The sequence below is a fragment of the Pelodiscus sinensis genome, chromosome 21 (genome assembly GCF_049634645.1).
Source record: "Pelodiscus sinensis isolate JC-2024 chromosome 21, ASM4963464v1, whole genome shotgun sequence".
Lineage (NCBI taxonomy): Eukaryota > Metazoa > Chordata > Testudines > Trionychidae > Pelodiscus > Pelodiscus sinensis.
The window spans coordinates 20,104,600-20,130,833 of record NC_134731.1 but is presented as its reverse complement, the minus strand read 5'-3'; the positions used below and the strand labels follow the sequence as shown (position 1 = coordinate 20,130,833).

The following is a 26,234-nucleotide window of genomic DNA, read 5'->3' as shown; positions in this document are numbered from 1 at the left end:
CAATGTCTAAGTATTCTAACCTGCAGTATATAGTCCCTTTTTTATTTAAGTTTGCAATGAGCTTTGGAGAACGTAAGCAGGAAATGACTCTCCTTAATATGTGTGTTTACCATATAAATCGATGTTGAACCCTTACCATCTGTTTTGTTGGATTGAACAAATGTGTAGCTTTTTTTTTACTGAAATTTCAAATCCTGTACATATTGTAGGGATCTAAATCCTAGTTTGTAATACATGAACCATGTCAAATCTGTGTCTGTATCTTGATGTGGCTGCTGTTGGTATGTCATTCTGTCAGTGCTGAAATGGGGAAAGAAACTTAAAAAACCAATTGACATTTAGAAATTAAGGTTTTAAAATAACTTTCAAACAGTGGTAATGAGATTAATATGGTATTCAGTAAGGTACTGGATAACATTTGAGTGACTGCTTTTTAACATGGATACACTTTTTTATATTCTGAAGTGGAGTTCATTAGGAAATCTGTAAAATGAATACAATATAAACATGCCATACTCATAGTATGGGTTTTCTTTTGCAAACCAAACGATCGTTTTAGTTCTGTAGCGAGTATATATTTCCTTTTTTATCACCGCACGTGGCAGTCAGAATTGCCCTTGACTTCTAATGTGTTGTTTCAAGAGAAAAGAACACTATATACTACCGTTCAATAAATAGTGGCAACTATTTTCTTTTCTTTGTATATGGGCAGAAATTTAAGTCACCTAGGTCAGGCCATAAGGAGGAGACATTGCATAAAGGAGAATCATAAGCAATAGTATGTTTAATCATTCTGGCCAGATGATGATGATGTGCAGAAATACGGACCTTAATGCACGTCAGTTACTATCCAAAATCTACTAAGCAACCTCTGTTCAAAAACATGGATTTGGCCAGGGTGGTGCTGCTGTAGGGCTAGATTTAAAATCTATCTGTAAGACACTTTTATAACTACCTCCATTCACTGTACTAGTTTTAGATTAGACACTACTGATAAGGTCTTCTATGAAGACCTAGGCGTCCTCTTACCTTCTATTCTAAAACCTTATCTCTTACTTGAAGGCTGGCACCCTGAATTTGTTACAAAGTAGATAAATCTGCATATTTTTAACTTCAACATCTTTCTGCCCAAAAAATTCAGGGTGCCACAGTATTTCGTTTTCATACCAGTGTTATGTGATAGTGCTCATGTCAGACTTGGACAAAGTTAACCTACCTACTGAGACTACTACTATGGTTTGATCTCCAAATGTGAATTAAGCTCCTCCATGTTGAAAGTCAGAGCTACAGCTCATCCTTGTAGTCCTAGTCAGGAAGTTCATACTTAAAAATAACTAGAGCAGAAATACAGATACATTTATCTATACTATAGACTGGAGTGGTAGAGTAGATGCTACTGTGGTACACTGAAACTGCCTACTATAGTACAGATTTCAAGCTAACTAGACTTTGTTGTGTACGTTTATAGTAGAACAACTCTAATAACTTAAAATACATATCTTGAGGCACCAGAAGGTAGAAGGGAAATGGTGATTCCTTCAGAACATAGCTAACAGGAAATCTATTTTCAGGAATAGCATATGAAAACACTACATCGTTAAACTCGGGAGAGTTAATTCGTGACTCTCAATCTACCTCTCTCAAATACTTAATGTTAGGTATCCACTTTACCACCTGCAAACATGCAGCCTTTTGATTACTAATTTTCTATAGATTTATTTCACTCTGCCTTGTAAATTAAATAGAACCCATGTTATGGAAATATTTTTATTTTAGAACTATTTCAGACACTTAAACTGTGCTATTTCTGTAATATTAGACTTTGGTAAAATGTAAATATTAAACAAAATATTTAATGAAAACATTAGAACTTAATACCCACTCACAAATTGTAATATTTCACTGTTGGGTGGATACAACTTGATTCATTTGCAAGTTTCCAGTATCTGTCTCTTAGAATAAATGCAGCGGCCTTTGGTTGTCGTTGCCGGGTGAAGATCCCCTTCTTGTTCCCTAAAACACGAATGACTGCTGTAGATAGAAAAATAAAACAGGTGTCTTACAAAAGACTCGCAAAAGAACGCATCTGTGTTCAGAATAAAAAACCTTTCTTGACTGACTGACTCTAATCAAAGTGATAAGACTAACTCTTCAGCCAAAGGAAGGACTGTTAGTACCATCTTTTCACAATGAAGTTATAAAGAACATGAAGACTGTCTAAGTGAGAGAGACTGGCATCATTAACATACATGCTTCCACAGGTTCACAGCTCTCCAATGAGTTGTAAATGGCTTAAAGTGAGCCTGTGAATGAGGTGTACTATTAACTAAATCAATTTTAATTAAGCAAGCGTTTAATAGTCCATGACTAGTATAATCAGATTGCTGGCGGTGGGTGGGTTTGTGTCTGCTCTATTTCCAGTGTTAAATTTCACAGAAGAGCATTACTTTGATACTCCATTAGATATTCTTCATTTGTTGCTCTTAATCCCCCCCACCCCCCATACTGCTGTTCATGCCCTCTTGCCCAGTGTGCTGGTCCCTTGTTCAGTTTTTTAGTCACACCAGTCCAAAGGACGGGTCTTCTCCATGTGGTCTCCATTTCCTCCAGGCGGTGTGTGGAGCCCAAAGCTACACTGATTTGTCATTGTAATTTTCACTCTTCCTTTTGCAGTTTCCAGTATCTTTTCCCCACTGGTCCTAATTTCTTTAGGCCCATGTCTGTCTGGTCTGTTTAGAGCCTTTTCTCTCTCATGCCGATAGATTCTCTTTATTGTGGCTAATCCTCTGCCCTTGGAACATGCAAGACTGGCTGTACACTAGTGATGGATACAGTGGCATATGACATGAACCGCTTTTACCATCATGGCATCTAGCGTGGCCATGCATAGGCTCTGTGGCAACTGAGAGCGCTACCTGCAGCGTGGGTCCTGCACCTTAAGTTTGCAAGTGTAGGTGCAGCAACCACGAGGGGAGTTACTTGCATAACATGTACCGCATCACTGAGCAGTCTGAAAGTAGAAAAGGATGGCTGAGGTTGAGTGTTTTGGGAAGGAGAGTGGAGCAGGAGGAAAGAGGAGAACTGTTGGGTGTCTCTGCAGCCTTCGCTTGCATTCTGTCCTAGTGCACCATCAGCACTTGGCATAGCATATGGCACACCTCATATCCAACCTAGCAACCGACCATCCAGCATAGGAAATGCTGCTTTGTGATTAGGTCTTAGCTATGTGTGTGACTTGGTCATGCAGAAATGTAGTCCCATCCCCCCCGCTTTAATGCAAGAATCAGACATGAACCAGTACAACACATTTCTAGAGAAACAGCAAAACCAGAATATTTCCATTTTAAGGACTTTTGCCCTAGTTTGAGCAGGAGAGTCAACAAGCCTGTGAGGGTAGTAGTCTAGCCACGGTTCAGTGAGTAACTGTAATGGAAGAGTAGAGAGATTACCTTGCTCAACATACTACTTTGTGACAAGGCTGTGCTCTCAGTCCTAAATCCTCAATGTCTCTGTGCTGTCATTGGAGAGAGAAATACAGGGACCAAGCTGTGGGAGGAGGCTACAGTGAATATTTCTGAAGTTCTTTGGGAAAAGGATGCTTGCCATGAAAGGGGGTTTTAAACACTTCAGCTGGCCACACGAGCTGCCAAAAGGATAGCCTCATCTGGAGTATTACAGGAAGCAAAAATGCTTGGCTGTTCGTATATAAAGAACTTGCCAGGGCAGACTGTGATCTCTTCTGCACCCACCGTCTGGCTACCGCTCAGCTTTAACCTCAGTGTTTGTGTGGGGCTTGCGGGAGAATAGTTCTATTTTGTAGCGTATCTGACCCTCACCAGCTTCCTAAAGACTGGAGCGGTTTGTTCTGTGTATACAGAGCAATGGCAATATGTCTATAACAAGACATGACAAAGCTGCTGTTGATTTCTTTACGGGGCTTATGCCCTTTTGGCAGTTCTCTGGAGAGAAAGTTTAAAAGTTTAAGGAACCTTTTGGGATAGGAGACTGTACTAGGCATCTTTGTCTCTTTCTGAGCCAGTAGCCTAATTACTAGAGCACACTCTTTGTTCTGCCCCCAAAAAGCTTTTTATGTGGAGAAAAATGACAAGGAAACTTCTAAATAAAGGTTATGCCATATTTAACAGTCTTCGGTGCCACACAAACTAGCTACGTTTTCTACAACATCTGCTTGTAGTTAAACTTTGTACCCTCAACTCATAATGTGAAAGCTGTGGTGTCCGGGGAGAAAATACTTACCTTTCCATTTGCAGCTTAGATATATAATGGACTCTCAGCCTACCTTGCGCTGTCATAAAATCAGCAAAATTCCAGATGAGCTCCCCAATCACATATTCCTTTCTCTTTTTGTCAAATACTGAATGGTATTTCTGTAGCACAGCCTTATGGTATTCCTCGCTGAACATAAGAGGTGGGTCCTGAAACCAGGGAAGGGAAAGAAGACTCAAACATGGGACTCAGCTGGTGTCAGCAAAGGCTTGTACAGAGTTGTACAGTTATTCATTTGCTTTATACACTGCTGAAGTATAGCTATATCTATGGAATGTGGTAGTGGTTTAACAGAGGCTAGTAGTACCAAAGAAGGACAGCTAATTGAAACTGCCAGGGAAAGTTTACTAGGTTTATCTTCTATCTCTGCTGGCAGCTCCTTTTTGATTCATGAGGGAGAAACTAGCAACTAGAAACCTTTTTGATTAATTTCTGAATGTACTTCATGGCAATGGGTTGTAAAATGCTACATGTAAATGATTTCTCTGAAGCTACACAATCTAATCACCCAATAATTTTCTACCCAGCACTGTATCTTATTGTTTGCTGAATATTCTCCACAAATGCCAAAGCACTGAGAGAATATTCTAAGATGCATCTTCTGGAGGTTTGATCACAAAAGTGTAAGTCTGTGAGTTAACTGCAGCCAACTGTCAATGAGTCATCTTAAAAGGAAAACTGCAACATAGCATAAGAGCCAATTAATGATTTAGACTTTGTAAACTGGTTTATTTTAAGCAGTGTTTTAAATAAAGGACTAGCTACCACAATCAAGTGTAAAGCTTGACTGTCTTGCAAAGGGGACAAAAACCAATTAAAGGAGGCTAGTGGCCCTGCTTATGGAAATGTATTAGTGGTCTGCAGCATATACCAGTGCTTTAACATAGGCTTGTCTCCCTTACAGCCAGGATTGATACTATATTGGTTAGTCCACAGCGTTGATTTAATGGGTCTAGTAAAGACCTGCTAAATTGATCACGGATCACTTGGATGTAGACACCAGTACTCTGCTGGAATGAGACGAGTAAGGGGAGTTGATGGGAAAGTTGTTTTCTCATCAAAGTGTAGTGTGTACCCCACTAAGCTACATCAACTTGAGTTATGCTACTAATGTAACTCGTATTGCGTAGCTTTTTCCGTACTGTAGACCTGTCGTTAAAGAGCTCATCTCCTCAGGTGCTTTCTTAACCCCATTGAAATAAAGGGCAAAATTCACTGACTTCAATGGGGCCAGTGTTTCAACAGTAGAGTCCAGTATAATTTGCATGGCAGCTGAGGAGTTTATTACCCATTGTATCTAGCATGTCTCAGACTTAAGGGGTCAGAAAACATGGGTTGGTTGCAACTGAGCCTTCCTCCCTGATAAGCACTGTGTTTCCCAAACTGACATAGCTATGAAACTCACATTGTGAAGCCCAGCAATAGAATCTGCTCCGTATTCACTCTGGATAATTGGCTTTTGGTAGGTTTCATACCAGTTCTCAAACTGTGTATTGAGTTGTAGTTGAATAACCTCCAGATGGCCGGAGTCGTGGTACCAGGAGAAGTAGCTATTTACGCAAATTACATCCACGTATGGAGCCTAGAGAAATGAGAGTAATGTTTGGAAGAAATGCCAGAGTGACTTACGTATGTTCACAAGGCTACATCCCTCCCTGCTGTAGTTTCACTGACCTCGATTGTTACACGTAGGAGCAATTTGGCCCTCAGCATTTTAAAACAAAATGAGCCTGCCCAATGTTTTTTCCCCAGGGAGAAAAAAACCAAGAGCAAACTCACTGGGTTAAGTAGTTTTCCCCATCAGCCAATGTTAATTTGGCATTTTCTTGCAGATTAACTGTCATCCTTAGGTTTGTTAGTCTTTTTGAAAGTGCAAGATGTGTGTCGGATCTGGTTGTGCATTTAAACATCCTTCTTAACTTATTTAATAACATGATGATCAACTTAGTGATCAATTACGTTGAATGGTGACTAAGTTCATGCATCAATGGTGTAATTTAAGATTTAACATTCTACAAGTGATATGCCATTTCTACCACAAGGACAGTATGACAGGGCATTAGCCCACTGAAGATAAACAGTGCTGTTATATGTAACTTATCGAATGTTCTCTTAATATGTTTTGTAATAAAGTTCTGATACCAGAATGACAGTGTACAAGTTCTTTAACTCTCCTTTGTCTCCCTGTTTGCCTGGAGGCCTGTCATCAAGCATGTACGTATGTTCTAGCTTGTGATAGATTAGGGTAATCAACAGCAGTACTCTCCTTGCTATGTTTGAAACCGTAATCCCACTGGTTATAATCCTACACCAATGGAAGAAAAGTCATAGCTTTCTAAATGTACAGAAAGTCACACGTTTGCTGTAGGACAGCCGAGTTTATGTAGCGGAAAGGCTAGCTTACTTGGAAAAAGAAAATGAAATGTGATTTCTTGCAAGTACTTGTGAAAGTCATTCATATACCCATGTGATACGTAGTCACACACACACTCATCCTCTAAACTAGACTTGATTCAAAGACTTAGTTCATTAAAAACATCACACAAAGCCTTTTCTGTTGTCTTCAATTTTCAAAGATAAGACCAGTTTTCAAACATGAGCACTTAAACTAAGCCCTTCAGTTCTGCAGGGAGGGTCTCCACAGTGGGATGTAGCTGACAGAGCCATTCATGGGCCAACTTCTCCACAACAAAAACCCCACTGCAGCGAGTCTCAGTCCAGGTCCGCTGACTCGGGATCACACTATGGGGCCTGCCATAGGGACATTTGGGCTTGGCTGGGACACCCTGTCTTTTGAGACCCTCCTCCTCTGGGTTTCAGAGCTCCAAACCCACCATCTGGACTGCTATTTTTAGCTCCAGCGTGCAAGCCCAAGATAACTGATACAGGTTCTGAAACTTGTCATGGGTGGTGTTTGCTTTTTTAGCCTTAGACTAGGGCAGTGGTCTTCAACCTTTTTAAGAACTAGATCATTTTCTGAATTTAAGTGTAATCCAGGGTCTACCTCAAATCCAAATACCCTTGCCCAGCCTGAGGCCCTGCCCCTGCTCACTCCATCCTCCCTCCCCATCTCACTTGCTTTTATCAGGCTGGGGGCCAGAGTTTGGGGGGCAGGAGGGATTTGGGGCTGGGGTTTAGAATGTGAGCACCAGCTGAGCACTGCTTACCACAGGTGGATTTTGGGTGGTGGTGCCCCTACCCTGGTCCTACACAACTTCCAAAGCAGCCAGCAAACTCTGTCCTTGCCCCCCTCTGCTCTGTGGAGATAGGGTACATAGTGGAGGGAGAGGACATCCTGACGACAGCACCCTCGCCTCTTCCTGTGTCCTGCACAGCAAGCAGAAGTCTCCAAGGGAGAGGGCCGGAGCAGCACGGCAGTGCTGAGAGGGATCGATGAAGTGCCAGTACTTGATAGTCTCCCGGCCAAACCTCTCAGAATCACCTGTCAAAGGCTCCAAGATCTAGCAGTAGCTCCCAATCTACTGATTGGTGACCACTGGACTAGGGCCTCCAGTCAAGCTTGGGCAGCAGTTAGATTATGGAAAGCGAACAGACATCTGCCCAAGAAGAACAGCAGTTTGCAGTCAGTGGAGATAAAACATCCTTTACTTTCTTGGGGCCCCCTCCCGTTAAGAGGTTTTATGCTGTGGCCCAAGTGAGAGGCTCAGGGGTTAATAGGCACAATAAAGAGTGAAACAACAAAACATCTGCAATAGGGATATCTAATTACACGGGGTCTGATCCCGGACAATTACAGTCATTCTACTAGGCTCTATTTTGTCTGGCCATACGTGGGTCAGAGTGAAGCAAACATTCCTAGACTGGGAGAGAAGATGGTTATTCCACATGAATAAAACCTGCCCCTGCCCAGCTTTATTTAAAAAAAAAGAAAATAAAATAAATTAAACTTACACCATGATCATGAGCGTAATTAGCATTTGACACAAAGGTTACAGGTCTGGTGGGATCAATGGCTTTAGTGTGAGCTATCACTGTCCTGTTTACAAACAGTAAAATACAAGTGTCCATCACCAAAAAGGAGAAACAGAAATCAGAGAACTCTCCCATTCACCCCACCAGTGTTTAAAGCAGCAGTGTTTAGTTCAATAGGAATGTTGAGAGTGACACTAGGCATGTCCTGGATGGCGTTTATCCCCCTCCCACAACCCATCTACATGACATGGAAGGTCGATGCTGCCGTGGTTGATCTGGGGTTCGATTTAGCGGATGCAGCATAAACCCGCTAGATCGAGCTCAAAGGACACACCCGTGGCCGCCAGTACATCTACTCACGAGGAGTAAGGGAAGCTGATGGGAGCATTTGCTCCCAGTGGCTCCCGCTGCATGGACAGGGATTTAAGACCCCAGCTATGTAATTCACATAGTTGCGTATCTTACTTCGACCTAGCTAATACTACTGGGCGGGAAAAGCTTCTGGAGAGGAGACTGTTTAGCCTGGGTGAAACACACCCATTGCTCAAATCTTGGAGAGGGGTCTCTCTCCATAAGATGACATAAGCATAACTTGAAAGGAGTCGGGAGTGGAGCCTCCAAAGGTGAGGCAGCCGGCCCCCGTGAGAACAAGTGAGTGGTGTTCCTCTGATAATCACAGCCCCTTCAGGGTGCAGGCCCACGCTGTGCTGGCCGCCTCCAATGAAATCCCTAGAGTTAAGCCAGCAGAGAATTTGGATCCTGATTTTCTGGATTGAACCTTAGTCTTGAAGGAATCTCATTCCAAACGGATTCCTGATGGCTCCAGACTTAGCTCAGAGAATGCTGCTGTGGGGCATTCAACTCAGTGTGCAAACAGTGTATGTGCTGGGGAAATATGTGGCAGTGAGTACACAAGAACATTTATACAAATTCCTCAGCTTCACAAAAACTCTGAACTAGCTTAAGGGATCTTACTGCTAGACTCCTGAAGAGCTGCCAGCCTTCCCACTGCAACAGTGTCTTACCTGAAAATGTACGAGGCACGTCCCTTGCTACCGAGTCTCCATATCCACGCACAAGAACACACACTTACTTAAAGTAGTAAGCTGCTGGGGTTAGCTCTGAGGCTGGTTCATTGGCTACAGACCACATCACAACCGAGGGCCTGTTCTTATCCCGCCGGATCAGCTCTTCCATCACCGTGAGATGGTGGGCCAGCGATTTATTACCAAAGTTCTCCCTCAGAGACAAAAGAAATGAGAGCAGATCAGTAAAACGCTAAAGAAAACTCACCTCACATCCATCACTGATGCTAACAATCTAGTGATCTTGAAGCAATAGGGACTGAAATCCCTAAGTCATTCTGCTCCAGAAATGAAGTTGATCCTGTATCTCTAGATGGGGATCACTGTGGTTCTGCAAGTAGTTGGCTTGTTAGATGTTCTAGCAAAACAAGTTTCACTTCACACAACCCTCACACTGCGAACCGTCACCCTCTTCTCACGAGCCAAAGCCTCTTTCAACTTACTGCTTAAAATTCACACTTTTTTATTCCAAACGAGCTTTTGAGCCAAATTTCCTCCCACACCCGCACACATTGTGGTAAGACATAGTTCACCTTTGCAATGTATTTGGCATACAAGTGTCCTATGCCCTGTTCCAGCCAAAGGCTGCAGGGTACTTTAGGAATGCAAGTCGGTCCCATCTAAAGTGATCTGGCTGGGTTGATTTAGTTGGGATTGGTCCTGCCTTGGGCAGGGGGCTGGACCTCTTCCAGTCCTAGGATTCTAGGATTATGTTAACCATGTTGAGAAACTGCCCTGCTGTTGCCTGGTCCCTCACACCAGAGCGTATGGCCAGAGCCAGCCTTGTCATGGGTTGGTTCCGAAGTGGCAGTCACCACACGTTCAGCTGAGGTCAGCAGGGGCTGTGGATGCTCCCCACACCTGACAAGCCATGTCCCCAGGCAGGGGCCCTGCACAGTACCCAGCACCGCTGGGGCTCAGGACATAGCAGGGAGAAAGACCAAGCGTGGCGAGAGCTTCCAAGCGATTCCTTACTGATCTCGCATCCCCACGGCTGGACACTCGTCGATCACCACGATGCCGTACGCGTCACACAGATCCATGATCTCCTCTGCATAGGGGTAGTGGCTAGTGCGGAAGGAGTTGGCCCCAAGCCACCGCAGTAGGTTGAAATCCTTCACAATCAGTGACCAGTCCAGGCCTTTGCCGCGGATCTGGGGGAAGCAGGCAGGACAAGCAGGGGTGAATAAGAATTCGGGAATACTTTCCCGCGCACTTGCACCTTCCAGAGCAGGGTCTCAAAGTGCACTCAGTTGCTTCCCAAGGGCTGCCGTGTGTTACACCTCTGGGATCCCGGCTGGTGCCATCTGCTCCCTGCTCATTTCCCCTGAGTAGAGGGCCATGATCAGGCGTGCCGAGGTTCCATCCGAGTGGACGCCACGAGAGCCTTTCTGCTTCAAATGCTAAAATAGTTATCGGTCAGAGCGAGTTTTAAAAGGCTCCTGCAGAGCTGAAAGGCTCCAGGTTTATGCAAAGCAGCCTGAGATGGGAGAGGGACTAGAGGCTGGAAAAGTCATTACTGGTCATTGGAAGCCAGCTTTGCTGGTTCCACGGGATCAGGTGAGAGCCAGGCAAAGCAACAGGTTTTGCAGCTGCGTAGCCTCAAACTAGAGTGTGTGCCTAAGTTTCCCCCCTGTAAAATGGGGATAATACTTCCCGCCCTTTCTTTGGCTTGTCTATTTAGCTGGGATGCTCTTTAGGACAAGGAACAGCTCTCAATAGGCATCTCCGCATCTAGCGCAACGGGGCCCTGGTCTCATCTGGGGGCTTCTGTTTGTCTCGCACGAGGGTGTGAACAGCCTGGATGTCTCAGTCCTCAGTGCTATTGCAGCTGCACATGTGCATGTGGGCAAGGGGCCGGCGGTTTCAGCAGATTACGGTGGGGCTACCGCGAGGGGCTTCCCACGCCTCACCCCCTTCTGTGCTCTTACGTCAGCATCCTCGTGCTTGTTGACGCCATGGAAGTAGAAGGGCTGTCCGTTGATGAGGAACTGGCTGCGGGTGACATGTACGGTGCGGATCCCGACGGGGAGCGTGTACAAATCTTCCAGCGACTCCCCGCCCGCCTGCGCCAACAGCGTCACCTGCAGCCCCACAGAAACCAGCCTCCATGTTAGCCCCGTGAGCCCAGAGGATACGCTCAGTTCTACCTCCCGCTCGGCCCCACGCACGCAGCCCTGCCCCCACGGGCCATGGGCCCCCAACCATTTCACAGCTGCGCCAGCCCCGTCTCTGAGCTCTCCTAGGCTGGCGGCTCCCAGCTGGTTCTTTCACACTCCCAACCTGCCCTCCTGGTGCCACCACCTCACCGCTTGGTCTGAGGAAGGCTCAAGCCAGGGAAAGTGGCCCCAGTAGGAGCCCAGGCTAGGGGAGGCAAGCTGGCTGGCTTGGGACTTGCTCCTTCCAAGAGCTTGGACCTGACACCCAACCCCACAGCCAGAACCCTCCATCTGGTACCAGAATGCTCCTCTTCCCAGCGCCCAAGCCACAGACTGGAATTTAGCCGCTCTGAGGCCGCAAGCACCTGGGTCTTTGCAAACTGGCTGGGGTTAATGGATCTAATCGCCAAACCCCACATCTCATTTAAATCCCCAGCCAGGCAGAGGAGAGACAGACAGACAGACAGACAGCTCGTCTCTGCCACGATCACAAGCCAAAAATGAAAGTGTATTGCTCACTGCAGTTGTTAAATGTGTGCAGCGGGTGGATCCAGGTGGATTATTTATCCCCTCTCTTTCTCCCCGCGAGGTCTCCCTCTCTGTCCTTGTCAGGTTCTTGTCCAGATCTTGCTGAAGTCCGTGGAAAGACGACTTCCCTGGACTTCAGTAAAAGATGGACCAGGCCCTTCGACAAGACAGCAGTGATGATCACAAGCACTGGGGTAAGATTGGGAAGCCAATAGCCTGGCATTCCCTCCCCACACACCCCGTCCTCTCGTTCCAAGTGGCCTGACTTTCTGCTTAGTAAGCCAAGAGGTTAGCAAAATGGGATGAGCAGCTCAGGAATGGGCAGGAAGAAAAACGTGAGCAGGAGCCTTTGGCTTGGAGGGTTAAGGAAGACGGGCTTCATTGTGCCCAGGGATTCAGTAATCCCAGGAGGGGAATGAAACGCGAGACAGGCAAAACGAAATAAATGAGATGTTACCTCCAAGTAATAAAGGTATCCAGGGTTTTCGTGCATCAGATAAGGCCACCAAAGCTTTGGATCCACTACTTTCAACTCTCCGACTGTTCCATTTCCCGTAGCAACTACTTTCCCCTCTTTCTCACGGAGAGACAGCGACAAGGAGTAGTGGGTGCTGCCGGCCACCAACACCTGATACCGCACCACACCTACCCCAAAGGAGAGCACGGAGCATGTTGGAGACGTGTTTCTTGGGGACTCCATCTCTACACACCAAGTCAGCAGTGCTGGGTCCTGCATCACTGACGAGCTACCCGCGGGGTTCCCAGTTATTAATGCACATTCGTTGGAGTTACCCAGATCGTTCCTGCCCTGTCAAAGCCTTGGCTTGGAAGCTGTGTCCTTGAGAGCAACACCCTGCGTTAGTCACTCTCTCACCCACCTTACTGTCTAGGGCAGCGGGCTGCACGTTTTTTCTCACGACCCAGTTGAAAAAAATTGTTGATGCCGCGACCCAACATAATTAGAGTGTAGGCTCTAGGGTGGGGCTGAGGATGGAGCTTTGGGGTGTAGGTAGGGGCTCTGGCTTTGGGGGAGGAAGAGATCAGGGCAGGAGGGGCTTACCTTGAGCGACTCCCGGTCAGCGGTGGGCTAAGGCAGCTTCCGACCTCTCCTGGCACCGCTGACCATGCTGCCCTCTAGAGGCAGCCAATGGGAGTATGGAGCCTGCACGTGGGGCAGCGCATGGAGCCCTGTGCGCTCCCCGCCACCGAATCTGGGCCTGCTGCTGGCAGTTTCTGGGCTGCAGCACGGTCTGCGGTGCCAGGACAAGTACAAATCTGCCTTAGCCCCCCTCTGGTCACTTGATCCCCCTCAGCAACGAGCCCCAGTGTTGGACACGCCACAGCCCAGCCCTGGGCCGCGACCTGTCATTGGAAAAGCGCCGGCCTGGGGCTTGTGGGGACAGTTCGGCCCCTCAGCCTGGCCCCGGTTATGCAGCTTCACGTCCAGTCCAAAGGGCGGGCGGAAACGTGGCTGCGTGAAATGAGGCTGGCGGGGGTCAGGCCAGCGCCCGCGGGAATGGTGTCCGCATGGATCACTTTTGCTACAGCTGCCCCGTTGCTCAGTAGAGAGGCCAAGCCCTGAGTGCAGAGTCTCACCCAAGCCAAAGCTCAGGCACCCGGCCAGGGTGGTACTGGCGGAGCCGGTACTGCCCCCGTCGCTGCTGACTGTCTCCCGGGCAGGCTGTTAGCACAGTGCCCCTCTCTCTCTCTCTCTCTCTCTCCCTCTCTCCCTCCCTCCCTCCCTCTCCTTGGAGCTGGCTGCCCAAGGCTACTGTTCCCAGCCCAGCACGGTAAGTTTGCAGCGCACCACGCAATGGCTCATTCGGCAGGAGCCCGGGGTGACAGTCTAAGGGCACAGTCCCAGAAGGGCCAGGGACTCACCCTTGGGCCATGCGATGGAACAGGGAGCTGTCGGATAGCGGGAGGGGGCTGGCGAGGGAACGCTCCTGGGGACGTTCCAAGTACAGCCAATGGAAAGGGTGGTCGGCAGGAGCAGGCAGCTGAGACAAAGGGAGACTGGTAGGCAAAGCCAGGGATGCGTATCGGGGGATTTGGCAAGCACAGTGAGCCAGGAACGCGCAGGCCTAGGGCGCGGAAAAGGAGAAGCTGACGTTTACCCAGCAGGCAATGCGGGGGCCCAGCGCAGCGTAAAGCTAAGAGGGACAGTGCGTCGGGCTATCACAAAACCAAACATGGAAAGTAATTGGCTGCTGCCCTGCTGCTTAAGACAGTGGAAATCCATGTCCAATTTATTGTAGTCAGGTCCCACAGCTCTCAGAACCGGGGTGGGGGGAAATAATGACACAGCACCCACCCTGGCTTAGTGTCCGCACCTGCCCCAGGGAAGCGACACAGAAAAACACGTCTCTGAGCAGCTGCCCCCAATTTAACACGCAGGGAAAACGAATGACACATCACAAGTGACAGCTCTAAACAGAGAGGCCCGTGCACGTGCAAAATGAAATGATCAAACAAGCAAAAATCCCTCCTCTTCCCCAGACCGTTATCTGCCTTTGGAGGTTACTTCTCGAAGGGCGTGTCCACACTGCACTGCTATTTCGACATAACAATGCGAGCGTCTACACAGCCCTTCTGTTATTTCAAAAGAATGGACGGCTTATTGGGATTGGTTCTGCCTTGGGCAGGGGGCTGGACTTGATGACCTCGAGGTCTCTTCCAGCTCTAGGATTCTATTCCAAAATCTGTCAACCTCATTCTGCGAGAAATAACGCCTTTTCCGAAATAGCTATTTCCAAATAAGCTCTCACCAGGGCCATTCTAAGTTATTCCTCCCCGGTGCCTCCTGGGGATCTAAATGGAGGTAGCATGTCCACATTAGGGAAGCCTGCCTTGAACTCATTTTGAGCAGTGTAGACATGCTATTTTGGAATAACTATCCCGGAATAGCTTCTTTCAAAATAAGGGTGTGTCTAGACTACTGAGTTTTGTCGACAAAAGTGGACTTTTGTCGACAAAACTATACCAGCGTCTACACTACCGCTGAGTTCTGTCAACATAACGTCGACAGAACTCAGCAGTTTTGTCGACGCTGGTAAACCTCATTTTACGAGGCATAACGCCTTCTGTCGACAGAGTTCTGTCGACAGAAGGTGTTATTGCCTGTAGGGTTGCGTCCAGACTACGGGGTTCTGTCGACAAAGCAGCTTGCTTTGTCGACAGAACTCAATGTGTCTGGACGCTCTTTGTCGACAGAAGTTTTGTCGACAGATACTGTCGACAAAACTTCTGTCGACAAAACACGGTAGTCTAGACGTACCCTAAGCGTGCAGTGTAGATATACCCTAAGGGATATGAGCCGCTTTAGCTGGATTTTGATATTCTTTGTGTACCTAGAAGATGACAGCCATCGGACAGGGCTTTAAAGCTGATGGCAATTGCAGGCACTCTGTCTATATACACTAATGAGTCCCCTCTGATACTGGGCTTGTCTGTGTCTGATTATCCATTTTGAACATGGCGTTGACTGTCTTTGCCTTTTTACCTCCCTGTTGAACTAAAATTCCAAGGGGTCGCGACACTTGATGGTTCTCTAGTCACAGGGAAGCGACTGCCCAGAAGAACCAGCCTGCACTTACTGAGCACTGGGTCACCTGGTGGGGGGACGTGGCTGATTTGACAAGGCTGATGAGAGGGTCACACGGTGAAGGGGCTGACGGTTATGGACGAAAGGCTCTCTGTGGCCTGGGGGAATAGGAGAGGAAGGGGACACTCGCTGCAGCAGACGGAGAGAAGTTCCGTCATTTGAAGAAGAAGCTATCAGGGGAGAAGGATCCAGGATCCTCCCAGGGCACGGACCGAGCCCAAAGGAGCGATGAGGAAACCGAGTTGGGAAATGGGGGTGTTTTTCGTCTGACTGTGTCTTTGTCAGTCCAAACTCAGAGGGAGCGGTTAGAATTCCCTTCTGCACAGCCTGTGCGTTACATGCGTCAATCTCACCTGTCCCTGAAGCGGGAAGTGGTACCACAGAGCTCCTGGGCAGGTGGTCTAGGAAGGGCACGATTATGCCAGTGGGCAACCTGGCGGAGCCTGCTACACTCAGGGCTTAGGCCGCTGGACTGTCCTTGGCGTGTCAGTGCTCAGGAAGGGGTGGGGGTCAGGCTCTGCACCCAGCAGTGTGCCTAGAAAAGCAGAGGCAGCGTGCAAGCGCTGCTCAGACTTGGGAGCATTAGCAGCACACAGGTTCCAGCCTGGGAAGTGCCCAACTAGGGCCCTGCAAAGCACTTGAGGAGCTTGAATCCGAACCATTTTCAATCCACGACCCCAAAGGGAGCCAGCGGGGGGCTTGTCAGGTTCCCCCTTAACCCAGGATGCACAAAGCGGAGGTGTATGCAGAGCCAGTAGGAGGACAGCAACGGTCCAGCCCGGGCTTAGGGCCCTGGTCGGAAGATTCTAGAGACCAGCGTTCAATTCCCGGCTTTCCACAGATCACCTGTGTGACCTGGCTTAGGCCTCAGCTCCCCACCCAGAAAACAGGCATGACGGCCCTAGCTTGGGAGGGTGAACGCAGTACAGACTGTGAGTGCTCAGGGCTGAGTGAAAAGGGCCCCACGCCGGGCACCGGGCAGTATCTGAGATGCGTGTGCAGAAGGATTTGTATGGGCCATAACGTGTGTGTGTTGCGGTTCAGAAAATTCCCGTGTGGAGTTCGTGCGGCTCATGAAATCTCCATTAGCACTGGTGCCTAGGCCAGTCAAAGCAGGATTGGTCCTTACACCAAATTCCACCTCAACCTCAGGGAGCCGTTCCCTAGACGAGATCAATGGCTCTCGACTTTTACAGACAACGAGGCCCTTTAGGCGTCTGGTTTGCCTTGTTTCATCTCACTTAAAAACTACCTGCTTACGAAACCAGATCTAAAGATACAGGTGTCACAGCACACGGTTACTGGACAACGGCCGACTTTCTCATTACTACCACAGAATTATGCAAGACACTTGAACCTCCATACTCCTGGTGTCCCTAATCAACATTCCAGCTGGGGGAATGGGAGCACAGCAACGCGCTTCTCTTCCTGCTTTCCCCCGCCATTTCCATAGCGGCAGTGCGTGCGTGTGCGTGTGTTTGTGTGTGCGCGCGCGCGTGCTGGGGTGCGACACGTGTGCCCCCACAAGCAGGGCACCAAGTAAGCACCCCACTTCCATATTCCACATGTCCAGACTCCGCAACATCCTCCTTGGCCCGGAAAATTCTTCAATTCAGCATGCCCTGTTTCCTGGGGTTTCTGGATTCAAGAGGTTCAAGGGAATATTTTGTACTTCCATTTCAGGGTACCTGAAGCCTGAGCCTCACTGCCCCGGGCCCAAGCCACAGCCCCACCACCTAGGGCTGAACCATGTCACTTAGATTTGTGAGGGCCCCTATGGCATACTGTCCTGAGCAACTGCCCTGGTTGCTACCCTAATTTCTTCTCTGCACTTGTCCCCTGGGGATTGTGCATCCCAGTTAAGAGACACTGAAGTAGGCAAGTATCTAGATGAGTTGATGGACCCTCTACGAGATCTCTGAATCCCCCGGGTGAGAACCCCTGGCCTAGCTTGTCAGTCAAGTTCCTACTTTCATTTTTTTAACCCCCCGATGCAGTTCTTCGAACAGCTTTGCTCAAATGAGTGCACACGGCTGCAGACATAAACCTGATCTGTTCAACCTACCCAAAAGTTCCCCAGCAGGAAGCTTTCCCGTTGCCACCTTTCATCTCCCCTGGTGGATAGGAAGAGAGTTGCCTAGACACCTACCAATATTCCCTGTCCAGGCTGTAGTCACAGTGATGTCATCTATGTAGACCGTGGGGGTTGTATACAGCACGACCGGACGGTGAATTCCAGCGTAGTTAAAGAAATCAAACTTTGTGTTCTGAACAAAATAGCCCTTGGGATACCTGTGCGAGGGAGGGGAAGGAATTACGTTCTGTTTCACAAGAACTAAAAAGCACAGTAAAAGCGGTAGTGACCCGCTATTAAAATGGTCTCGAAATGGACCCCATCGTCTCTCCCCCCAAACACATGGACAAGAGTGATCGGGGATATAGCGTACGTGGACGTGAAAGCCTTTGACAAGATCCCTAACCACAGACTCATAAGGAAGGTAGGCAGTCGTGGGAGAAGAAGGAAGGTCCAGTCATTGGTTAAAAAACAGGAACCATTCAATATACAACATAACTCATGACAGTGGAATCAAAACTAACTGCAGAGAGTTCCAAAGGGGTCTCACCAAACTGGGTGACTGGGCAACAAAACGGCAAATGAAATCAATGTTGATAAATGTAAAGTACAGGCAGTCCCCGACGTACGTCGGATCCGCAGTTACGAACGCGGCTTTTCTCGCCCCAGAGGACACGGACTGCGGGACCTCGCGGTCCTGCTGCCCGTGTACTCCGGGGCGAGAAAAGCTGCTCCGCGTCTCCCTGGTCTGCAGACCAGGAAGACGTGGAGCAAAGCCACAGAGGGGCTCGGGCAGCCGGGCCAGCAGCACCCCAACTGCTCTGCCCCAGGCGTCCCCAAGTCAGCCGCTGCTGAAACTGACCAGCGGCTGACTACAGGAAGCCCGAGGCAGAGTTGCTCTGCCCCGGGCTTCCTGGAATCAGCTGCTGATCAGTTTCAGCAGCAGCTGACTTGGGGATGCCTGGGGTTCTTAAGTTGAATCTGTATGTAAGTCAGAACTGCAGATTCAGCCGCAGTTGAAACTGATCAGTTTCAGCAGCGGCTGACGCCAGTTCCGACTTACATACAGATTCAACTTAAGAACAAACCTGCAGTCCCTGTCTTGTACGTAACCCGGGGACTGCCTGTAATGCACATTGGAAAACAAGAATCTCAACTATACACAGAAAATGATGGCATCTAAATTAGCAGTTATCACTCAAGAAAAGAGTCACTGTGTAGAATTCTTTGAGAATATCTGCTCAATGTGCAGCTGCTGTCAAAAAAAGCTAAAGGCGCCATTAGGAAAGGAATAGAACATATAGAAAATATAATGCCACCAGTTACATTCATGCTACACCCACACCTTGAGGACTGCATGCAGTTTTGGTCACTTCACCTTAAAAAAGATAGAATAGAAGAGGAAAAAGTACATATTTGGGGTCAGGAAGGAATTTTCCTCCAGGGTAGATTGGCAGAGGCCCTGGAGGTTTTTCGCCTTCCTCTGTAGCATTGGGCACAGATCACAGCTGAAGGACTCTCTGCATGTTGGGGCCTTCAAAGTATTTGAAGGCTTCAATATCTGAGACATAGGTGAGAGGATTATTCTAAGAGGGGTGGGCGAGATTCTGTGGCCTGCACTGTGCAGGGGGTCAGACTAGATGATCATAATGGTCCCTTCTGACCTTAAAGTCTATGAGTCTATGAGTCTATGAGAAGGGCAACAAAATTGATTAGGGGTGTGAAAGAGCATTCATAGGTGGAGATAAAAAGACAGACTATTCATCAGAGAAAAGAGATAAAGAAGGGGATATGATATAGGTCTAGAAAATCACAAATGGTTTGGGGGAAATGAGTGAGAAAGTGCTTTGTACTCCTTAACATCACACAAAAACCAGGGGTCACCCAATTAAATGAATGGGCAGCAGGATTAAACCAAACATAAGGAAGTACTTCTTCACACAATGTAGTGTCAACCTGTGGAACTCCTTGCCAGGGGTAGTTGTGAAGGTCAAAAGTTTAACTGGGTTCAGAAAAGGAGGTAAGTTCATGGAGGACAGGACTATCGGTGACTATTAGCCAAGCTGGGCAGGAAGGCAACCCCACGCACCGGATACCCCTAAAGTTCTGAGAGCACGAAGCTGGGAGTGGCTAGGGACAGATCACTCACTGCATTGCCCTGTTCTACTCATTCCACCTGAGGCCTCTGCCAGCGGCCACTGTCGGAAGGCAGGATACTGCCTAGGCAAACCATTGCCAGGACCCAGTATGGCCGTTCTTATGTTCCAGCTGATTTGCTGGTGACACTACAGTGGGATTAGCATGGCCTAATTATACACTAATTACTTGGATCCTGCAACATGCTGAATGAGGCCAGGGGAGCTGACAGCCTCCATAGGCCCCTGGGCAAGATAGATGGGGCCAGCTCCATGCTCCAGGGAGGGGCAGGGATGGGACAGCCAGGCTCAGAGCCAGACAGAGCATGTGGCTCTCCCGTGGCATTTAAAGGGCCCTGCACCCCTTCGCAAAGCCCCCCGCCCCCGCCCGGCAGCCGGCCCCGAATGGGGACACCTTGGCGTTTAGTTTCCATCGCTGCTCTGGCAGCAATTGAGGGAACTCACTTAGACTCGTCCGCCAGGAACTGAATGGCGCCGGGAGGCAGGGTGTGAGGCGTCAGGGTGTTGTTGAGAGCAACGGTGATGCGGCACAGGGCCCCGGGGCCAGCCTGCACAATCCTGCTTATGTCGGCTTCGAAGGGCAGGTGGCCCCCTTCATGCTCCGTCACCTGCACTCCATTGACCCACTGCAAAAGAAGAAACGGGGGGCAGAGAGGCAGCCCGGACTCTCCCTCCCAGGGCCCACGCTGGCAGCTTTCGGGCACCTCCTCCTCATGGGTCGTCACAAAGCCCATGTCACCTTCATAGGAGACTTCTCTGGGCCCTCAGTAGCTGGGGTCTTTCAGCCCTGGCAAACGGCAACACTTCCTAGAATCCTAGGACTGGAAGGGACCTCGAGAGTCATCGAGTCCAGTCCCCTGCCCCCATGGCAGAACCAAATACTGTCTAGACCATCTCTGACAGACATTTATCTAACCTGCTCTTAAATATCTCCAGAGATGGGGATTCCACAAGCTCCCTTCAGCTACTAGCTCTGATGCCAGAGGCTCCATGAAGCTAGCGCTGGAAAAAGGCCAGCGGGGCTATGTTCTGAGCTCCCCACGCCTTGGACTCCCACTTCGTGGCTCGGTTCCACGTCCTGTTTGCAGCCACCGAGAAGCTGCAGCTGGACTCGCAAAGGGAAAACCGGCCGCGTGCTGACGGAGCAGGAGGCCAGTGTACAGACCGACACCACTATCCCTCTGTCCATGCGCAGGGTTTCCCCTGAGCGACGTTACGCCGGCCTGGACCCCTCCCGCAGACCGGGCAGTCGACGGGAGAGCCTCTCCTGCCGACGTAGCTGCCAGCTCTTGGGGCGGTGACTTAGCTCCGACAACAGGAGCCTCTCCCACCAGTGCAGGAGCCGCTTCACGACAGGGCTACAGCACGGCAGAGCTTTTAGCGCAGGCCGTGGGTCCTGAGCTAGGAACGTGGGGGTGCTGCTGCACCCCTTGGCTTGAAGTGGTTTCTATTATGAACTGGGTTCAGTGCTTGGCTCAGTGGCTCTCAGCACCCCCACCATAACACTGTGGGCATGTCTACACCAGAAGGGCTGGAACCAGGTCCACTGACAAGAGGGGTGGCAAAGGGGGCCCAGCGATTCAAAAGGGCCCTGAGTTCCCGGACGCTGTTGATGCTACTGCAGCAGTGGGGGCGGTCGGAGGCCCGGGCCTGTTGCATTGCTGCCGGAGCCCTGCACAGTGCGCTCCGGGTGAGGGCTGCCTGGGGGAGGGTGTGGCATGTGCAGAGGGCTGGCTGGCTGCCCCAACCGGCGCACAGCCAGCCCTGCCCCCACCTTGCCAGGCAAGTCTGCCAGCCCCCCTGGCTGGAACAACCTGTTGCCAGACACATTATGCTGCCACATGCTTCTATAACACAGGGGGTGGGGTAACCTAGGGCAGCCGTTACTGTGGGTGTTTTGAGAGCCTCTGAGCTGGGCTGAATGCACGTCCACTTGCTCGCCGGGCCACCGTACTTACGACTATGGTGTAGTAATGTGCACTGCCCACCCGCAGCACGACTCGGGTGGTGAGGGCATTCAGCAGCCAGCTCCGGGGAAGCAGCACCTCTCTCTCATACCAAACCCAGCCAACGTATTGCCGCAGGTTGGGATCCTGAGTCAGCTCGTTGAAGCTGGCCGGTACCGGCATGTCGATCACAGGCCCACTCTGGCAGGAGCAAGGGAGACAGAGGGTGAAACAGTTTGCGTGGGGCTGAAAAGGGGTGGTGTTCGATAGCCGCGTAACGACAGGCTGGTGTGCCACAGAGCAAAACGTTTCACTGGCACATCCATGGGGGCCAGATTCTGATGTTGGCCAGGGGCTGTAAATTCACCGGGAGTTTCAGTCCCTTCACTCTCTGCCTGGTCGTTTGGGTTGGAACAGACCCCGAAAAAATTCAAAGGGAATTTCCTCTCTCATATTGCACCAGGCTGCCCAGACCCCTAGGCCACAGCCTCATGACAACAGGCAAATCAGGTCTGCATTTGGGGTTCCATTCATGCCACACGTTCCCCATGTGGTTCTAATCCCCCCCCCACTCACTGATGGCAAACACTGAGCTGCATACGTAGTGAAGAGATCAGTTTCTGCTCCATCACGCCCAGTCCCCCCCAGCTACTTTCCCAAAGGGCTTACACGCATCCGCTACTGGGCAGGAAACGGGAAGGGCCATTAGTTGGTGTTGTTTCTAGCAAAAGGGAGCGGCAGCCCTAAGGGGACATTTGGACCCCACCATCACAGAAGTCTTTTAGGTACTCTTGTGGCTTCCCTTCCCATTGCATTTATCCCGAGAGAGAATTCTTATTAGCCATATTTTACAGATGGGGACCAGGGACTAAGGGCCAGGGACTAAGGGCCAGCTTTTCAAAGGTATTTGGTGCCTTAAGTTGCAGGGGAGGAAGGGGGGGCGCGAAGATTGATTTTCAAAAGCACTAAGCAGGTTAATTTCCATGGGAGTTAGGTACCTAACCTGGTTCTGTGCCTTTTGAAAATTCCTTTGGCTGTATCTTTAGGCACCTAAATACCCTTAAAAATGTGACCCTAAGTGTCCTGCCTGATGTTACCCAGGAAAACTGTGAAGCAGGGAACTGACTTCACATCCCCTGGGACTAACACCCTGACCACAGGAACATCCTTGCTCACAAATAATGTCAGACAGTTAAACACAGTCTCTTCAGGCAGCATTATTATGGCTACCAAGAATTTGGGCTGTTTGGGGCCAGATCTTCAACAGGTAAACTGATGTCATCCCATTGAGTTTGCACCGGAAGACAATCCAGCCCTTTGTTTTCTGAACATTAGGTAACTTTTCTATAGCTATGGAATGCGACCGATTCAGTGGGGTTTTCAGCAATAGAGTCTGTCTCAGCTCTGTGTGTGTTCTGCACATTGTAATCACTTGAATAGTGTGAATCCATTGCAAACTTCTATGAGAAAATAACCATTATGAAGGCTTATTTTTTAAATTAATATAAAACATTAAAAAAACCTGATAAACCCCAATCCTGCCATCTGCTCTATGCTGATGATCTCTTAGAAGGTCTTTGACTGTAAGCTTTATGGGTTATGTTATTTCTATACATCTAGCACAATGGAGCCCCAATCTTGATTGATGACCATTTTATAAATATTAAAAGACTCTTAAATATTCAAAATAATTGCATGCCTTTTAAAAAGTTTAGCCCTCCCCCCAAAATCACCACATTACACTACTTTAGCTTCCTGTATTTGTAATTATTCTGACATAGATCCAACATTTACTATACACCATTTCTTTCAGTTGCAATAGATTCTATATTTACTCAGTGATATTTTTTGTATTGGCTTCTTGCTAGAATCATTCAGTTTCCTGAATTTTACAATACTGAGCATGCAGATCCACTGTTTAACAAATTATATTAATTTCTGAAGCACTAGGATTGCTTTAATCTGTACAATCATCATGATCTCTACAGTTCAATCAAACATTCACACGCTTTCCAAGTTTCCTGCTTCAAGCCCTTGCCAATGAAATGGGGAGACCATAAAAGGCTGCTCCATTTTCTTGATTGATATTTGGAAAACCTTGTGAAGATGACAAGCACTACTCGAATGCTCCACATTATTCATGCAATGCAGGGAGCAAACAGTGATCGATTTGCCTCAAGTTAAATAGAAAAGGGGAAGCTAAAATCGCACGTCCAGAGCACAGGAAAAGAACCGTTAAGTTGTGCTACAGAAAGACACCCCACCCCCATTTTCCTTTCCTCTCGAATACAGATTTCACATGCATTCCTCTGTTTTGGGAGGAAGTAAGTGCAGATCAGGATGGAAACCGGTAGGAAGAAGAGCAACTGGAGGAAAGGGGCTCTTTTCCCCTCCTTGTCTCATTCTGATATTTATGATGCTCACCTTCCTGCTTTTCATTAGAGCTGGGCCTTTGATCCAAATCTCAAAGCTCTGTTTTCTCCCTGATTCTACACCCCTCGACTTGGTGTTCCCATCTGTCTCATCAGAGTGATGGGCTCATAGGTTAATGGAGGGATGATAGGAGTTACTATAGAGAACTTTCTGGGAGTCTTGCCCACATGCTCAGGGTTTAGCTGATCGCCATATTTGGGGTCGGGAAGGAATTTTCCTCCAGGGTAGATTGGCAGAGACCCTAGAGCTTTTTCGCCTTCCTCTGCAGCATGGGGTACAGACCACAGCTGGAGGATTCTCTGCATGTTGGGGCCTTCAAAGTATTTGAGGGCTTCAATATCTGAGATATGGGTCAGAGGATTATTCTAGAAGGGGGTGGGTGAGATTCTGTGGCCTGCACTGTGCAGGGGGTCAGACTAGATGATCATAATGGTCCCTTCTGACCTTAAAGTCTATGAGACTAGATCCAAAGTCAGGGTGGGGTTCTGGTTTGGGCCCCAAGCCCTGGCGACCCAGGTGTTATCTCACCCACAGCACGACACAGTGGAGACTCTCGGTTCCACCTGTGCTGGCACGAGGGCACCCCCGAGGCGAAGTGGTTTCCACTATACTCAGAGTTGAGTGTGGTTCAATAGCTCTCAGCACCCCCACTACAAAAATTGCTCCAACGCCCCGATGACCCTGTGGTAGCCCAGGCCAGCTGCAGACCCCCTCTTCGCCATTCCTGCCCCGGCTGTGGCCCCTCCATACCTGCCGCAGGGGCTGCCGGTACCACTGCTGCACAAAGCCCTGGTCCCGCCGCTCGGAGAAATCAGCCCTGAAGCTCCAGATGCCGTTTAGCTCCTTCAGCTCCCTGGAGGCGGACTCCCGGGGGGAGAGCATCCCCCCGCTCAGCGCGAGCGCCCGGCCGCAGAGCAGCAGCGCGCCCAGGACACCGCGCAGAGCCATGCTGCAGTCTGCGGGGTGCCCCGCCAGGGTCAGCTGACTGCGCGGAGCCAGGGGCGCTCACGTGACCGGCGGCTGGAGGCACTGGCAGCCATCTTGCTTACGGGCTTGCCAGGCTGTGAGGGACCCACGTGCGCCGCGTGCTGGTGTCAGCTGGTCGGAATTGCCCGCCCCTGCCTCGCAGAGCAGGGATGGGAGCAGCAGCATCCTTCTTGCGCGGGATGTCCCCGGGTACCAACCCCGAGGGGCTGGGGACTTGGCTGCCCCCACGTCGCAGCAGCTGCCCCTGGGGTGGGGGGGAGCAGCAGCCCCTGCGGGGGTGGGGAGCAGCCCCTGGGGGGGGGAGCAGCAGCCCCTGGGGGGCATGGGGAGCAGCAGCCCCTGCGGGGGTGGGGAGCAGCCCCTGGGGGGGGGGAGCAGCAGCCCCTGGGGGTGGGGAGCAGCCCCTGGGGGGGGGGAGCAGCAGCCCCTGCGGGGGTGGGGAGCAGCCCCTGGGGGGGGGGAGCAGCAGCCCCTGGGGGGGAGCAGCAGCCCCGGGGGCGGGGGGGGGTTGGGAGCAGCAGCCCCTGGGGGGGGGGGGGTTGGGAGCAGCAGCCCCTGGAGGGGCATGGGGAGCAGCAGCCCCTGCGGGGGTGGGTGGGGAGCAGCCCCTCGCTAGGGGTGCCAGGAGTAGAAGCCCGGCAGGCTGCTGGGTCTTGCCCAGGGGCTCAGGGTCTAGCTGATGGCCATGTTTGGGGTGGGGAGGGAACTCCCCGGTCAGATGGACAGACCCTGGGGGGGTTTGCCTTCCTTCGCAACATGGGAGCAGGTGTAAATGGTGGGGTCTCTGTAACTTGACAGCTTTAAATAATGACATGGGGGCTGCACGCTACCCTCGCTCACCCTCTGGCCGGGGGGAGAGAGCAGGAGGAGGCTGTGGGTGCGGGGTCTTGGTGGAAGGGGGCTGGGGGTGGAAGGTCTTGGCAGGGTGATGAGTGAGGGGGTTGGAGGTGTGGGGCCTCAGGGTGGGGGTACGAGTGAACAGGCTGGGGTTGGGGGTCTCAGGGTGGGGGGTACAAGTGAACAGGCTGGGGGTGCAGGGTCT

General features: G+C 49.9%; 1 protein-coding gene across 1 annotated transcript; it reads right to left on the bottom strand.

Moving 5' to 3' along the window:
- Positions 1 to 1,753: 1,753 nt before the first annotated feature.
- GUSB (glucuronidase beta) lies at positions 1,754 to 25,197 on the bottom strand. Its single transcript, XM_075905099.1, has 12 exons — positions 24,956 to 25,197; positions 21,785 to 21,973; positions 20,271 to 20,452; positions 17,746 to 17,888; positions 12,450 to 12,637; positions 11,237 to 11,389; positions 10,281 to 10,459; positions 9,314 to 9,460; positions 8,200 to 8,284; positions 5,693 to 5,869; positions 4,301 to 4,436; positions 1,754 to 2,031 (listed from the first exon to the last, which is right to left on the bottom strand). The coding sequence occupies exons 1-12, from the start codon at positions 25,151 to 25,153 to the stop codon at positions 1,883 to 1,885; spliced, it is 1,926 nt and encodes a 641-aa protein (XP_075761214.1). The 5' UTR covers positions 25,154 to 25,197; the 3' UTR covers positions 1,754 to 1,882.
- Positions 25,198 to 26,234: the final 1,037 nt, after the last annotated feature.